The following is a 16,286-nucleotide window of genomic DNA, read 5'->3' on the forward strand; positions in this document are numbered from 1 at the left end:
GTGCATATCTTAGCAGTATCTAAAAAAAAAATGGAAATGAATGGCACTCATTAACATGCTGGAGTGGGGAAATCTAGTGTTTTGAGAATGACTATAAACAATCAGTCACGATGGAAGTGTCCGATGATGTGATTATAGTGTGCCTGATTCTCAGGGTCTCGGAGCGCCGCTTTACTGTGCAAGGCTTGAGGCCTTTTGCTGTGTTTCATTGTATCGACATGGAATGGTTTAATCAAAAAGCCGAAACATTCTTCTTGGACTGGAAAGCTGATGTCTTATATTAGATATTATATTATATTTGTTTATGGTCACTACATAAAATGTTTTACAGTCCTAGGGTACACAACACAAGTATGTAAATGCAAACGTCTTTAACACAGCAATCTTGATTTTGTGCATTGTTGTGTTTTAAGAACACATGTATGTGTTGCATTCTCAGCATTGCCACAAGGGGTGCTATAGCTGGCATTACCATAAACTGTCTTCTTCTGTGGTCAAACGAGATGCTCCAGAACCCTTCTAATAGGAGTAGGGAGCCTAACATCCACTTGCTAATTCCCCTAAGCACTTCCCCTCGGGGGAATCCCCACCACCATTTTGGAAGTCCGTACTTCCTTACTGAGCGAGGGAAGTTTCTGTTGACAGACCCTCAATCCCTCGATTTTGATCAAGATGTACCTTACAGGCAGCTCCATCCCATATGCAACTTGTGACAGCATATGGCGCTTAATCAACCCCACCCCCACACAACTCTAATGTATGATGGAAGTGTAGTTAGTTTGTCAGACACTTTTATCCAAACTGACTTACAGTGCACTTATTACAGGGACAATCCCCCCAGATCAACCTGAAGTTAAGTGCCTTGCTCAAGGACACAATGGTGGTGGCTGTGGGGATCGAACCAGTGACCTTCTGATTAACAGTTATGTGCTTTAGCCCACTACGCCACCACCTTAAACTATCTGGTTATCACTCAGTTATAGCCTGTGGTCATTGTTATGTAAAATTTTCATTTAATCCTTTCTAACAATTCATCCTAATGAAAAATTACATTAAATAAACATACAAGATTTATACATAAGCCTCTGAAATCAATCTCCGAAAACATTGTTTTCTCAGGTGCAAAAATCACAAATTAAATCCACAATTTGACATCAGCCTTCAACATGCTCCAAGTGATCAAGGGTGAAGGGTGTTCCAGTTAAATCCATTGCACGTCTTCTGCCAGTAGTAGACACTCGCACAACTTAATCAGTGACGTACATCCGAGTCTATGAGATGGAGTGAAGTTTGCGAGGGAAGGGGACACAAATTTGTAATGGTACGCAGCCTAGAAGCTTAGCCTAAAATAACATAACGTGGCACTCCCACTGACGTTGTATGGGCGGTACACTGCCAACGAGACAAGACGACGTTTTTTTGTTGTTGAATGAATGTCTATGGAGGAGATGTCTGATTAAACTTCTTTTGTGAGGAAACAGCTCATCACTTTATGAATTGACCGCTTTTCAGCTAATCTTCATGTTTTACACTAAACAATCCTTTTGGAATGAACAGTATTAGGAGTATACTACGATAAATTACTGTTTTAAAAAAGAAGTCATGGACGATTTTGCTACAGGTAGGTGTCACTTTACGGCTCTCCTCACTCATTCATATGGTATCCGCAAATGGTGACTAACCATTACCGTGGTAATGCGCTAGTTGACCGTTGCGATCTCTCCTATTGTAGAGCTGCGGAGGCTGCTCAGCCATGATGTCAATTTGTAGGCAAACCCAGAAGCAGTAGTGGTTCTAGCTTGTTCAAAATGCCCCTCAATGTTGTTGATCGATTCTAAATGAGAACGCCCCCTAAAGTTGTTGAGGGGGTGGCGGGGGCATGGGTCACCGCCACCCATCTCGCCCATCCCTAAATCCGCCACTGCCCAGAAGGCTAATTTGCTGTGGGTTTTTCAATTTATTAGTAAAATAATGCCTGTGGTAAACATTATTTGAAGATACTTTTACAACATAAATTACACACACCTTAAATGTGAATTTTTTAGCTGCCATGTTTTTAATAACAGTTGCTAACAAGTAGCTAGATAAGGACCACAATGTTTTTCCATTTTGTCAAGTACCTACACACCTTATCTGGTAAGTTATTAGCTGCATGTCCATTTTTTATAAACACGACGACTTCAAAATCTAAAAATGCCACTATAAAAACCCATAGGAAAATCCAGAGGCAACCCATGGCAAGAAAATGGGTATTTTCTGACTATAGCTTATACTTAATGGCTCTATTTTCTCTTTCATATAAATGACTCTACTGTTGGAACAACATTTTGAAGGTAATCTTGCTGAGCTGGTTAGTTAAAGTTAGTTAAACTGTCAAAGGTTTATAGCTAGCTACCTAAACACATCTAGTTTAATGGCACAGACATTTGAAGGTATCTCTATCAGCCCATTGAGCATTGAGGTTTGTTACCGCCACAGTGCCGCAAAGATGCACATTTAAGTGTATGCAATGGGACTGCTTACAAATCTGTGTTTCTTTAAATGCATAAAGTATGTTTTCCATTATGTTAATAATTTGCATACTATCTGCTCTGAATAGTAAGTGAGATTAGAATGGGCTGGATGAGATAGGCCTAATGCACTTTTTCCAGTTGATTATTAAAGTTTGCATTTGTACTAATTGTCTACAACCCCTTGCACAATGGATGAAATGTTTGTGACAGTTCTGTTTAGACTTTTTCGGTTGGTGAGGAATGTAAGGCTGAATGTATGGCACAGCAATTTTTAAATCAATGAACCTAAATGTAGTGTAATTATTTATTTAATCGATTGACAACCCTAATAATTACACTACATACAAGAATGTAACGCATGTCTGTGCTGTGGGTTGTTTTCTTCACTGTATAAACTGCGCGTTGCTCATACAGCTGAAATTTCACTTACTGCCCTCTGGAGTAAACAGGTGGTACTACAAGCTTTAATTTCTCAGGAATCTTCCTTATTATGGTGCGATTAAATTGCATTAATTGTTGGCAAATTAATCGCACTGAATTAACGCGTTAAATCGACAGCCGTAGTAATTATACATTTTAAGTAAATTACATTCGAATAGTCATTTACTAGGCAACTGTACTCAACTAGGGTGTCTGAGGTATAATGCATTTTATGATGGTGTAGTATGTCCTAATATTGGCATACTGCCTTGCTACATAACTCAGAACTATACTTTCCCATTGCCAGTGAAGTTCGTACTTTAGTGCATAAGTAGCCTATGCAAATGGAGCCCAGCCATAGTGACATAGGCTTTAGCTGAAACCATAAAAATCCACCAATTAATGAAGACATCAGGCAATAATTAATGCCGAGAAGTGACAGCTGTGTTTCAGATAATATTGTGAGTTCTGTTTGATGGTGCTTAAAAAAAATCATACATTACAAAAATGGACTGCTTGCTCACAGAGGGAGTACCATTAGGCTAAACCAAATATATTTCCTCTCTAGATTCATTGGTGCAGACATGACGTTCTGCCCCAGGAGATATCATTGCATGTTATAATCACTTCAGATTCTCAAAGGGTCTCCAGCATGTCTTATTTTATTTTAAGGATGGAGAGTTGGTTCTAATTCAGAAGTAGAGGTCCATAGTGAGGGACTGTCAATTTGAATACATTTGTGTGACATTATTAATTTTTGTATCCGTTTATTTCGCTATTTTTGATTTTTTCATTTCTTATTTGTGCATTTCCAAAGACAAATTAGCTACAATTTTATGACATCAATTGTTAGTTGTAGTTGTAGTTTTTAAATGTGCTTAAGCTGCTTTCTTTCATAAAAAATACCACAAACAACTGTAATGAGGATCCTTACGTGATTTTACATCTGGTTCAGTCTTCTTTAAATATCACTGTCAAACTATGGTTGCTATTCTAGAGCAAATGCTAATAAACAGGGTAACACTTAAATGTACTGTATGATTAAACTAACTTCACATTTCCCCTAACATTCTGAAAATTTTAACTCTGAACACACAGTATCTTATCTTGGTGAATGTGAAGGTGTTAGCTTTGGAGATGCTAGTCTAAGCACTGTCCTCCACATTAGCAGGGCAGATTAGCATTTGATCCCTCTGACAAATCATCAGTGTTAATTAGCACAAGAGCTGCAGACACAATAGACTAATTAATCTCAAGGTTCTCTGTTAGAACAATGAAATTGAGTTGAAGAGAGAAAGAAAGAGAGATGGATGGTGTAGAGTGGTGATGTACATTCTCCATCTGTCAGGGTCTCAGGGGTTTCGATTCATTGTAGCTCTGAAGGTACCTGTCTGTTCAGGTCAATATGTCTGCCGTACACATGCTTCCTGCAGTCCAAACACTTTACAAAATTGGCCTCTGGTGCGCACCACCACCTGTGTAAAGGAGATTTTTTTTTTTAAAGTAGACACACACATTTACATCATTCTTTTGACAGGTCTGAAGGTTGATTGTATTAAAATTATTTATTAAATATCATGTTCACCCATGTCAATACCAAGTGGGTCATAGTTTGGCTGGTTTGCTTGGACAAACCAAAAACATCAAATCTCAGTTTGCAGATACCATACAAATGAATGGGGAGAGCCATAAACTGACACACCTGTTGCAAAATTGTCTGTTGCTAGGTTTCCATCAGAATATATAGCATTTCTTAAGCAAATTTAAAAAAATGTGGACTTAAGAATATATGAATTGTTGTGCATTTCCATCCACTACATAATACGCATTTTCATGTAGGAGCCACCTCGTCATGATGGAGCAGCTGAATGACCCCCTGCTTTGGGGAGAGTTTTATTGGCAACATTGGAGCAAGTATCTAATTTTAAGTGAGTAATATTTGATATACTGTAATGGGGCTGAAATGGCTGCATGCCACCAGTCTCTGCAGTCTCAAAACTGTTCTGGTGGATTGTAAGGACCCACTTTGATGAGCAGATGTGGGTTAAACACTTCCAAATGACAAGGGCTAAGTGCAAAGTATTGTGTGCCAAGGTCTGTCCTTTCATTGTGCCAGTCACATCAAGCTATTACACACTCATAACACATGCACAAATGGTAAAAACACGTCATCATTTTGCGAATAAACTGTTTCCATCACCTAATGCGCATTTTAACTAATGCAGAACTCTAGAAAATCCACCTCCTCCTATAGCGCATTACATTTTATGCAAATTTAGAATGTTTTTTGACACTAAAGCTGGATATAAGTAACCATCTTAAGACAAACACTTTTGTAAAAAATTTTATGTGCCTAAGACTATACTATATATATATATATATATATACTGTATATGGATGGATGGATGGATGGATGGATAGATAGATAGATACCCTTTTTGTAGACTTCGGAAGCCAGAGTTCCAGCTCTGCGCCTGCACCCTGTCATCTGTTAATGTCATATTTGCACTCAGTAATTCATCACTCCTTTATCAAGGTTCCTGATCTGTTCCTGGTCTCATTCATCAAGCCTGCCACCCATAACCTTGCTGTGCCCTCCTCTTAATGGACAATATTTCTGCATGGCCCAACCAAGCTGTCAAATATTTACTGAATAACAGTGCTACAGTGGGTTTATGATTATATTAATCCCAGTTGATCTAAGCAATTGATGATGTCTAATTTCATGTTGGTCATGTGAAATAATGTCAGATTAAGGAGCAGTTCACCCAAACATGAACATTTTGTTGTTGTTTATGAGTATAAGAATATCTCAAGCATATTGTATCTCAATTTGTATGGCTTTAGACTACTGAAATCTGATGGAACCCAACCTGCCTTGGGACTATTCATCTGATGGAAACCGCAAGGGTATTCTATTCAGATGGCTGTGTGTCTCCTGAGATCACTTCTGTATTTTTATTAAATTTTTTTAGATTTGAGAGTTCTATAGACCTTTTTCATAGACTGCAATGATGCATTTCCGCCGTACTTAGCAGCGTAAATCTTGCAATTCATTTTTTATTTTATACTTTTTTTCCTCCCCTTTTCTCCCCAATGTGGAATGCCCAATTCCCAATGCGTTCTAAGTCCTCATGGTGGCGTTGTGACTCGCTTCAATCTGGGCGGTTCTCGCTCTCGGTGAGGCACGTGGTGAGTTGTGCGTGGATGCCGCGGAGAATAGTGTGGAGCCTCCACACACGCTAGGTCTCCACGGTAACGTGCTCAACAAGCCACATGATAGGATGCATGGATTGACGTCTCAGACGAAGAGGCAACTGAGATTTGTCCTCCACCACCCGGATTGAGGCTAGTCACTATGCCACCTCGAGGACTTTGGGAATTGAGCACATTGGGAATTGGGCATTCCAAATTGGGGAGTGTAACACTTCCCACAAGAAGGAGGACAGGGAACAGGTGTTCAGCAACAGGTAAGCTTTTAATTCTCTTTTTACAATACACAATAGTGATCAAGCGCACTGAGTTGGCTTGTTATCTCTCTCCGACTGGAGGCTCGGTGTCTGCTTTTATGCCGCTCTCCTCGTGCTCACTGGAATTAGAGACAGGTGTTAGGCATAATTTAGCTCAGGTGTAAGCGCCCTTACCGCTTTCCTCTCCCGGACGGGCGCTTGACCACGCCCCCGCTGCCACAGGGAGAAAGGTGTAGAAAAAAATGAAATTTCACAAAACATTGCTGTTTTTAAATCTATAACTAACCTAAACCTGTGAATGATGCAGGGACTTAAAATGGTTCAACGAACGACTAAATTTAGCAGAACATAACCGGAAACCAGAACAAGGTGATTTTCAATTGTTCTGGAGTGAAAATTGTATTTTTAAATGCTGGTTACTGGTTACAACTAAAGGCCAAAGGGTGTATCACAGTACATTTTTGGAAATACATCACTTCATTGCCCATGTGCTTTGATCCTGAATGAAACTGCTGCATCACACATTTCTTTGCCTATTTGCCATTGTGGATGTTGAATTCTGTAAATGAAGACTTTTTAACAACTATGTATAAATACTACATATACTGTACATACACAGCTAATCCAGGAACAAGGAAAACATTATTAGAGGTGAAAAGTACTGTATATTTCTAAGTTGTTTCCAAGTCTTCACTGAATTATTGTTAGAAATTCTACATTAATACAGATGTGTTTTGACACAGAAGCAGATTTGTAAATAAAATTATACCTAACTGTTAATTAACTGCTTGTTATGATTTCTCTGCTGATAAATCCACCACACAGGAAAAAACATATTGCTTATTTTCACTTATTTTGGGCTTCTTTTTCCAGATCATGTTGCTTGATTCTCTTGTGAGATCTGGCAACACTGCATCTGGTATTTCACCCAGCCCATAGCGCAGCGTAATGTCATTTTTAAAAGAACATTATTAACAGTTCCAGAACTTCTGAACTGGAACAAAAAACAAAATTGTTTGCTTTAAAAACAAAACATTTCGTTTTTAGTCCTTGGAATGATGTTCGCTGATACACTTTAAAAGTGGTAACCTGCTTGTGATCTATTTCTGCTTGATATAACCTTAAATACAAATTACTTTTGATGGTGAAACATAATGCATTCAGGTTGATTTAGTCATAATAAATAATACTTTTGGCCGGAATAACACCAGTAATTGAGGAGCCATTCAGACCAAACGTAATGTTGCGCTTAAAAAGCTGCAGCACTGTAAATATAATTCATTTTTAAAAATGGTGTTCTTTTTAACCTGTCACAGTGTCTAAAAATAAGGTACTACTGTGTGAAATGCTGAATAAAACAGCGAGATGTGGCGCATCGGACAAAGACGTACATCTAGCAAGTGTTTACATATAGAACAACTATTGAAAAACAGCCCGAACGGATGCAAAAACGAATCCCCCCTTATACAATATGTTATCACATGATTACAAAATGTTTATTGTGGAATATCAGCTGCATGAGATATTTTAGAAAAATTTGGGATGAAAATGTATCTGTTTGCACTATAGATTTGAACAAAATCCTTCTGTATTGATCAGAAGTTAACAGGTCTGTACTGCACTGTTATTTGAAGACGACAAACAAATGGCAAAGAAAATAAATTACATTTATAATTAGGCATTTAACATCAGCAAAATTAGTGTAATGTGAGCTATTTAGGGTGTAATTTTAACCATTATTGCTCTCCCTCTCATTCTTTCTCTCTGGATCGTTGTTCTCATCATATCGACTCATTTTAGTCAATATGAAGGATATCATAAAGCTGCACCATATCCCATAATGCTGTTTGTCTTAGAGCAGCCTGCTTCAGCATCAGTGCAATGCAGGTCTCTGTGTGTGCTTTCATGGCAGCACTGTTAATGTCATATATTTCACAAGCACACAGGGCTGTAGGCAGCTCTCATACCATTTACACACACAACTGTACACTGCCACTCAAAACCATCAATGATTTTGAAGGGGTCATGACATGCCTTCTTTTAAATCATTTAAAAATGTTCCTTGAGGTTTACTCAAGGGCAGATTTTAATTTTTTTCGGTGTCAATAATCTCAAAATGGCCAAATGTTGACCGACTGATTAGCCTTTATAATATATTGTACTTGCACTATTAGACATATTGTATTTTTTATTGTTAACTGAAGGTTAAAATCAATAACAGCTATTATATGGCCAATACAAATACCAGATAGGATGTGGCCGATACTGATAACCGATATAATATGGCTGATACATATAATCGATACTATATGGCCAACACTGATATCCAATATGATATGGACGATACTGATAACTTACAGTATATGATTTGGCCGATACGATAACCAATATGAAATTGCAGATACGATAACCAGTATGATATGGCCAATACAGATAACAATATGATTTGGGTGATATGATAAACGATACAATATTGGCGATACAATAACATTTATAATATGGCAGATACAGTAACCAATATGATTTGGCCAATACTGATAACTGATATGATATGGGTGATACGTTAACGGATATAATGGCCGATACAATAACCAATTTGATATGGCCGATACCGATAGCCTATATGAAATTGACGATACCCAATATGATATGGCGAATACTGATAACCGATATGATATGGGTGATACGTTAACGGATATAATGGCCAAACGATAACTAATTTGATATGGCCGATACCGATAGCCTATATGAAATTGACGATACCCAATATGATATGGCGAATACTGATAACCGATATGATATGGGTGATACGTTAACGGATATAATGGCCGAAACGATAACTAATTTGATATGGCCGATACCGATAGCCTATATGAAATTGACGATACCCAATATGATATGGCGAATACTGATAACCGATATGATATGGGTGATACGTTAACGGATATAATGGCCGAAACGATAACTAATTTGATATGGCCGATACCGATAGCCTATATGAAATTGACGATACCCAATATGATATGGCGAATACTGATAACCGATATGATATGGGTGATACGTTAACGGATACAGTGGCCGAAATGATAAACCGATACGGTATGGCCGATACAATAACCAATTTGATATGGCCGATACCGATAGCCTGTATGAAATTGACGATACCCAATATGATATGGCGAATACTGATAACCGATATGATATGGGTGATACGTTAACGGATATAATGGCCGAAACGATAACTAATTTGATATGGCCGATACCGATAGCCTATATGAAATTGACTATACCCAATATGATATGGCGAATACTGATAACCGATATGATATGGGTGATACGTTAACGGATATAATGGCCGAAACGATAACTAATTTGATATGGCCGATACCGATAGCCTATATGAAATTGACTATACCCAATATGATATGGCAAATACTGATAACCAATATGATATGGGTGATACGTTAACGGATACAATGGCCGAAACGATAACTAATTTGATATGGCCGATACCGATAGCCTATATGAAATTGACTATACCCAATATGATATGGCCAATACTGATAACCGATATGATATGGGTGATACGTTAACGGATATAATGGCCGAAACGATTACCAATTTGATATGGCCGATACCGATAGCCTATATGAAATTGACGATACCCAATATGATATGGCCACTACTGATAACCGATATGATATGGGTGATACATTAACGGATACAATGGCCGAAATGATAAACCGATACGATATGACCGATACAATAACCAATTTGATATGGCCGATACCGATAGCCTATATGAAATTGACGATACCCAATATGATATGGCCAATACTGATAACCGATATGATATGGGTGATACGTTAACGGATATAATGGCCGAAACGATAACTAATTTGATATGGCCGATACCGATAGCCTATATGAAATTGACTATACCCAATATGATATGGCGAATACTGATAACCGATATGATATGGGTGATACGTTAACGGATATAATGGCCGAAACGATAACTAATTTGATATGGCCGATACCGATAGCCTATATGAAATTGACGATACCCAATATGATATGGCCAATACTGATAACCGATATGATATGGGTGATACGTTAACGGATACAATGGCCGAAACGATAACTAATTTGATATGGCCGATACCGATAGCCTATATGAAATTGACTATACCCAATATGATATGGCGAATACTGATATCCGATATGATATGGGTGATACGTTAACGGATATAATGGCCGAAACGATAACTAATTTGATATGGCCGATACCGATAGCCTATATGAAATTGACTATACCCAATATGATATGGCGAATACTGATAACCGATATGATATGGGTGATACGTTAACGGATATAATGGACGAAACGATAACTAATTTGATATGGCCGATACCGATAGCCTATATGAAATTGACTATACCCAATATGATATGGCCAATACTGATAACCGATATGATATGGGTGATACGTTAACGGATACAATGGCCAAAACGATAACCAATTTGATATGGCCGATACCGATAGCCTATATGAAATTGACTATACCCAATATGATATGGCAAATACTGATAACCGATATGATATGGGTGATACGTTAACGGATACAATGGCCAAAACGATAACCAATTTGATATGGCCGATACCGATAGCCTATATGAAATTGACTATACCCAATATGATATGGCGAATACTGATAACCGATATGATATGGGTGATACGTTAACGGATATAATGGCCGAAACGATAACTAATTTGATATGGCCGATACCGATAGCCTATATGAAATTGACTATACCCAATATGATATGGCGAATACTGATAACCGATATGATATGGGTGATACGTTAACGGATACAATGGCCGAAACGATAACCAATTTGATATGGCCGATACCGATAGCCTATATGAAATTGACTATACCCAATATGATATGGCGAATACTGATAACCGATATGATATGGGTGATACGTTAACGGATATAATGGCCGAAACGATTACCAATTTGATATGGCCGATACAATAACCAATTTGATATGGCCGATACCGATAGCCTATATGAAATTGACGATACCCAATATGATATGGCCACTACTGATAACCGATATGATATGGGTGATACATTAACGGATACAATGGCCAAAACGATAAATCGATACAATATGACCGATACAATAACCAATTTGATATGGCCGATACCGATAGCCTATATGAAATTGATGATACCCAATATGATATGGCCAATACTGATAACCGCTATGATATGAACAGTACCATAAACGATATGATTTGGCTAATACAGATAACCGATACCGATAACAATTTTTTTTTTTAAATACAATTCACACCAAGTGAAATCAAATACTGAAATTAGAACATTTTATCAGTTAATAGAACTTAGCTGATGGATATCTGTTTTGTAACATTTACTGATAATTATAAAAAAGCAAAAAACACTAACACACCCTGATACCAATAATGTCATATATATTATGATAGATATTTTAATACTTACTACTTTGCCAAAGCAGCAAGAAAGGTCCTTTAGCCCAGTTGGATAGATCCTCCCCCGTCTTTGACTTCTGGCTGACACTGAGTATTCTTGGAATGCCTGTCCTGTTCACAAACATACACAGAGCTATTGCATAGATTCTCACTGCAACAAGAGCAGTTATATGCACAGGGCTGAGGGTTTAACACAGCGAATGGGATGGTAGACATGTGAAAATGTGTTGTTTATCTCAGGTTCATATCACGCTCTCTCATTCAGCACAGGAGATCATTATCTGAAAAAATCAAATAAATAAAACATCTTGAGAAATCATGACATTCGTGCATATGGTTCATGCCTCATGGACATCTAGGGAGATGAAATGAGCTTTATGGAACATAGCGAAGATCTTGCCACCACAATTTCAGTGAAGAGAGAGCAAAAGATTTTATCTTTAGGAAAGAAAATTCTTATGATCTTATCTTAAATATTGTGCATTCTTTATCTGCAAAAGCAGCATATCTTAAAAAGAATGATCAGGTTATTACACAAAGGTCCTGAGGACACAATATAGACCTTTTACAGTATGTTTGTAAGTATAGGGGAATCATGCACCTATTTATATCTGATTTTTAGGGGGCACCAATGCTAATGTTAAATCATAGCCTATTCTTTGTCTTTTATCTCTGTTTCAGGTATTTATGAATAGACGTTTCTTCTATAATTGCAGTGCTCCAGTTCTGGATGTGAAGATTGCCTTTTGTCAGGTGTGTGTTCCATTCAGGTAAATTAAAAGGTAGAGTATTCATTCACTTCCATTCTCCCCTTCATGTTCCACTGTCTGAAACATATGCTGATCTGGTGACAGTGTGTCTGGGCCCTTAAGGAAGATGTACAGCTAATAGGATCAATATCTCAGAACATTCCAAGCCATTCAGGGTTCAGTTTCCCATAATGCATTAAAAACATTTTAAGATCACTTTAAAAATGCATGGAGGTATTTCCTTAAATCAGTGCAGTCCTTCAGGTTCATGACTGAAGTGAAAAACAAAGCTTTGTTAAATGTGTCTGAATTGACATCACGAGGGATCATTTTAATCTCATTTCAGTTTTATGTAGGTTTTTCTAGATCTATGTACATCTTCCTTTGATTGTGGGCTCTAGATTGGTTGGCTTAACATGAGTCAAGCATTCATGTTTTGAACAACCTATGTGTTAGTAGCACACCTATGATACCTTGAAATTCTGTCTAGGTAGGCAGGTCTCTTTAAGTCTTACCATGTTACTGAAACCAAAACATTTAATGTTCCCCATTACATGTTTAAATAAAAGGTAGCAATTACCACAAATCTTAGCTCATTAGCTTCAGATTAGCCCAGCCAGTTTAATAGTGGGGCACTGTAGAGAAGGTTGACTCCCATGATGAGAGTATGAAGCACATGCACACACACACACACACACACACACACACACACACACACCCACACACACACACTATATACTGTATAGGCATATTGCTCTCTCTTCATATTCATCTCTCTTTAATAACCGTTTTAGCTTCACGAAATTATGTAGACAGCTTCCTCCCTTGATATAGCCATAAATATATTCACTGTGTGAAAGACGATTTCACAGCTAGCCCTTGTGCTAACACTGGCAGAAGTTCTCTAATAACCTTGATAGTTTAACTACATTATAGTCTGAGATCTGAGATCTTCAATCAAGCATAGATTAGATCCGTTGGACTGGAATTGTAATTAGTTGGATCAAGAATTTGTGCCATTTCTAAATGGAATCCTAGACTTTGAGGATTCAGCTCAAAGCTAATCATGTGGAAATTGAGTCACTTATTGTAGATTGTTGTGCTAAGCGGTACTTGTGATTTTTGCTAGTTGTTGATATATGTGTGTGTGTATGTTGAAAAATGCATATTTCATGTCCTCTGTATCCCTGTCAAAGCTGTTATTATTCAAGTTTAATTCATTTTGCTGTCTTGTACTGAACGTCAGTACAGCTGTCGAACAATATATCGACTTATTGACATTTCAGACACAATATGGCCAGCTCAAAGTTCAATTACAATGTTGGTCACAATTAGAATTCTATGTAACAAACTTAGTGAAACATAGAGAAATGGAGTACTGACTGTTTCAGTACATTTACATGCACTTTAAAAGTTTGGTTTGGATTTTCAGTTGGACTAAATCAACAATTGTTTTTTCAAATCCTTTTTTAAATCTCATGTAAACACTTTAGACCTACTGAACTCATACTGGTCGAACACAACACAAAGCAGAGACGAAGACTGACTGACGTTTATGCATGCTGGACGGAACCAAACTAAAATCGCATTAGGCCTTTAAGTTCGATTTCACAAAAACAGGGTGTGTTGTTATAATAGACTTTACCATCCACTGTGAGAGATCCGGAGGGCTGAAAGGTACGGGGCTCAAAAATAACGTTTATTCAGAACTCACATTTTAATTCTTTTTTATTGGAAATTTAGTTTGAAGCGATTTTACAGCATTGGTATTGTGATTGTTCTCCCTTCAAGCTGCCCTTCGGAGGCTGAGTTATCCCTTTTGGAACGCAGAGACACATGGTGAATGCTAGAAATTTACATTTTGGACAGATCAGCAGTCTGTAAGCCATTTACACCTGTGACACATTCTTTTGTCTGTATTCTGCCCATTGACTAAAGGCCTGCATCGGATGTCTGCGTTGCTGATCGCTCCTTGCACAGTGTACGTGATGCTAATTTCGCCATCAGCAAAGTCCACGCAACCTGAATGAGTGCGGCCCAAATTTTCTTGACCCGCGGACGAGGTCCTCATCTGTGCGCATTGTCGCCGCATTCACCAGCCATTGACTGTACTAAAGAGTATCACAAATCAGCTGTAGTGGGCATGCGTCAAACGCATCCTTATTCGTTCACGGTCAGAATAGTACTTTTCAAACAGTCCCTTACCATACCCTCCACAGTATTAGCACGTTTTAGCACAATGTGTGGACTTTTCTAACAGTCCCTTACCATACCCTCCACAGTATTAGCACGTTTTAGCATAATGTTTGGACTTTTCAAACGGTCCCTTATCATACCCTCCACAGTATTAACACGTTTTAGCACAATGAGTGGACTTTTCAAACGTTCCCTTACCATACCCTCCACAGTATTAGCACGTTTTAGCACAATGTGTGGACTTTTCAAACGGTCCCTTACCATACCCTCCACAGTATTAGCACGTTTTAGCACAATGTGTGGACTTTTCAAACGGTCCCTTATCATACCCTCCACAGTATTAACACGTTTTAGCACAATGTGTGGACTTTTCGAACGGTCCCTTACCATACCCTCCACAGTATTAGCACGTTTTAGCACAATGTGTGGACTTTTCAAACGGTCCCTTACCATACCCTCCACAGTATTAGCACGTTTTAGCACAATGTGTGGACTTTTCAAACGGTCCCTTACCATACCCTCCACAGTATTAGCACGTTTTAGCACAATGTGTGTACTTTTCAAATGGTCCCTTACCATACCCTCCACAGTATTAGCACGTTTTAGCACAATGTGTGTACTTTTCAAACGGTCCCTTACCATACCCTCCACAGTATTAGCACGTTTTAGCACAATGAGTGGACTTTTCAGACGGTCCCTTTCCCACCATAGGCAAATTTTACAGCTTATATCAATGTTAAATTAGCAATCTGGAACGATTTCACTATGACACCATCTGACCAGTTTAAATACGAGACAAATCGTGACCCATATTGATTCAATACGGGACGCATAATTTGAGCTTTAAATACGAGGCGATCCCGCATTTTACGGAACAGTTGGCAACCCTAGTTGTTGTGCCTGTTGTTTGTGTCTCGCTGTTGAGTAGATAGTTAACCGACTTCTTCGATGTGCTACTATGACACAAACGGTCAACAGGAAAACGTCAACGTCACTTCCTCAGCTGACATCCATTCTTCAGCTATTCGATTATGCTAATACTTGGACAGAGAGATGAAGACTAGCTCGACAAGGCAAAAACCTGCAGAAGCTCAATTATAACTGCTCATGTACACTTATTCAATGCGATTGAAACTTGGCTTCGTCCAGCATGTGTACACATAAATCAGACCACAACTGTGTTTTGCACATGCATAGAGGTGTTTAACCCAGCATATTTGTTGTCCTTCCTTTAAAAATTTGATTATGCATTGTCATGTATACTTGGACAGACAGATGAATACTGTAGCTCGACTACGCAACAAATTTGTTTTAGCTTGATTATACAGTAACTGTGCATGTAAACCTACTGACAGCTTGTCCAATCAAATAGGATCGAAACCTGTTGTATAGAAGTTTTAGAATATTACTCTAG

The 16,286-nt window shown here is 38.2% G+C and overlaps 1 protein-coding gene across 10 annotated transcripts in view; it reads left to right on the forward strand.

Annotated features, from left to right (window-relative positions):
• Nucleotides 1–16,286, forward strand: part of LOC127624826 (mitogen-activated protein kinase 10) — a 74,491-nt gene that overhangs the window by 14,077 nt on the left and 44,128 nt on the right. For 8 of the 10 annotated variants that reach the window (XM_052099771.1, XM_052099769.1, XM_052099773.1 and 5 more), the window contains one exon: nt 12,609–12,680. In XM_052099771.1, coding sequence (XP_051955731.1) covers nt 12,609–12,680 — 72 coding nt within the window. Of the gene's footprint in view, nt 1–12,608; nt 12,710–16,286 lie in introns of all 10 variants that reach the window. The other 2 variants (XM_052099774.1, XM_052099775.1) reach the window with 2 other exon arrangements.

Source organism: Xyrauchen texanus, chromosome 31 (assembly GCF_025860055.1).
Source record: "Xyrauchen texanus isolate HMW12.3.18 chromosome 31, RBS_HiC_50CHRs, whole genome shotgun sequence".
Taxonomy (NCBI): Eukaryota; Metazoa; Chordata; class Actinopteri; order Cypriniformes; family Catostomidae; genus Xyrauchen; species Xyrauchen texanus.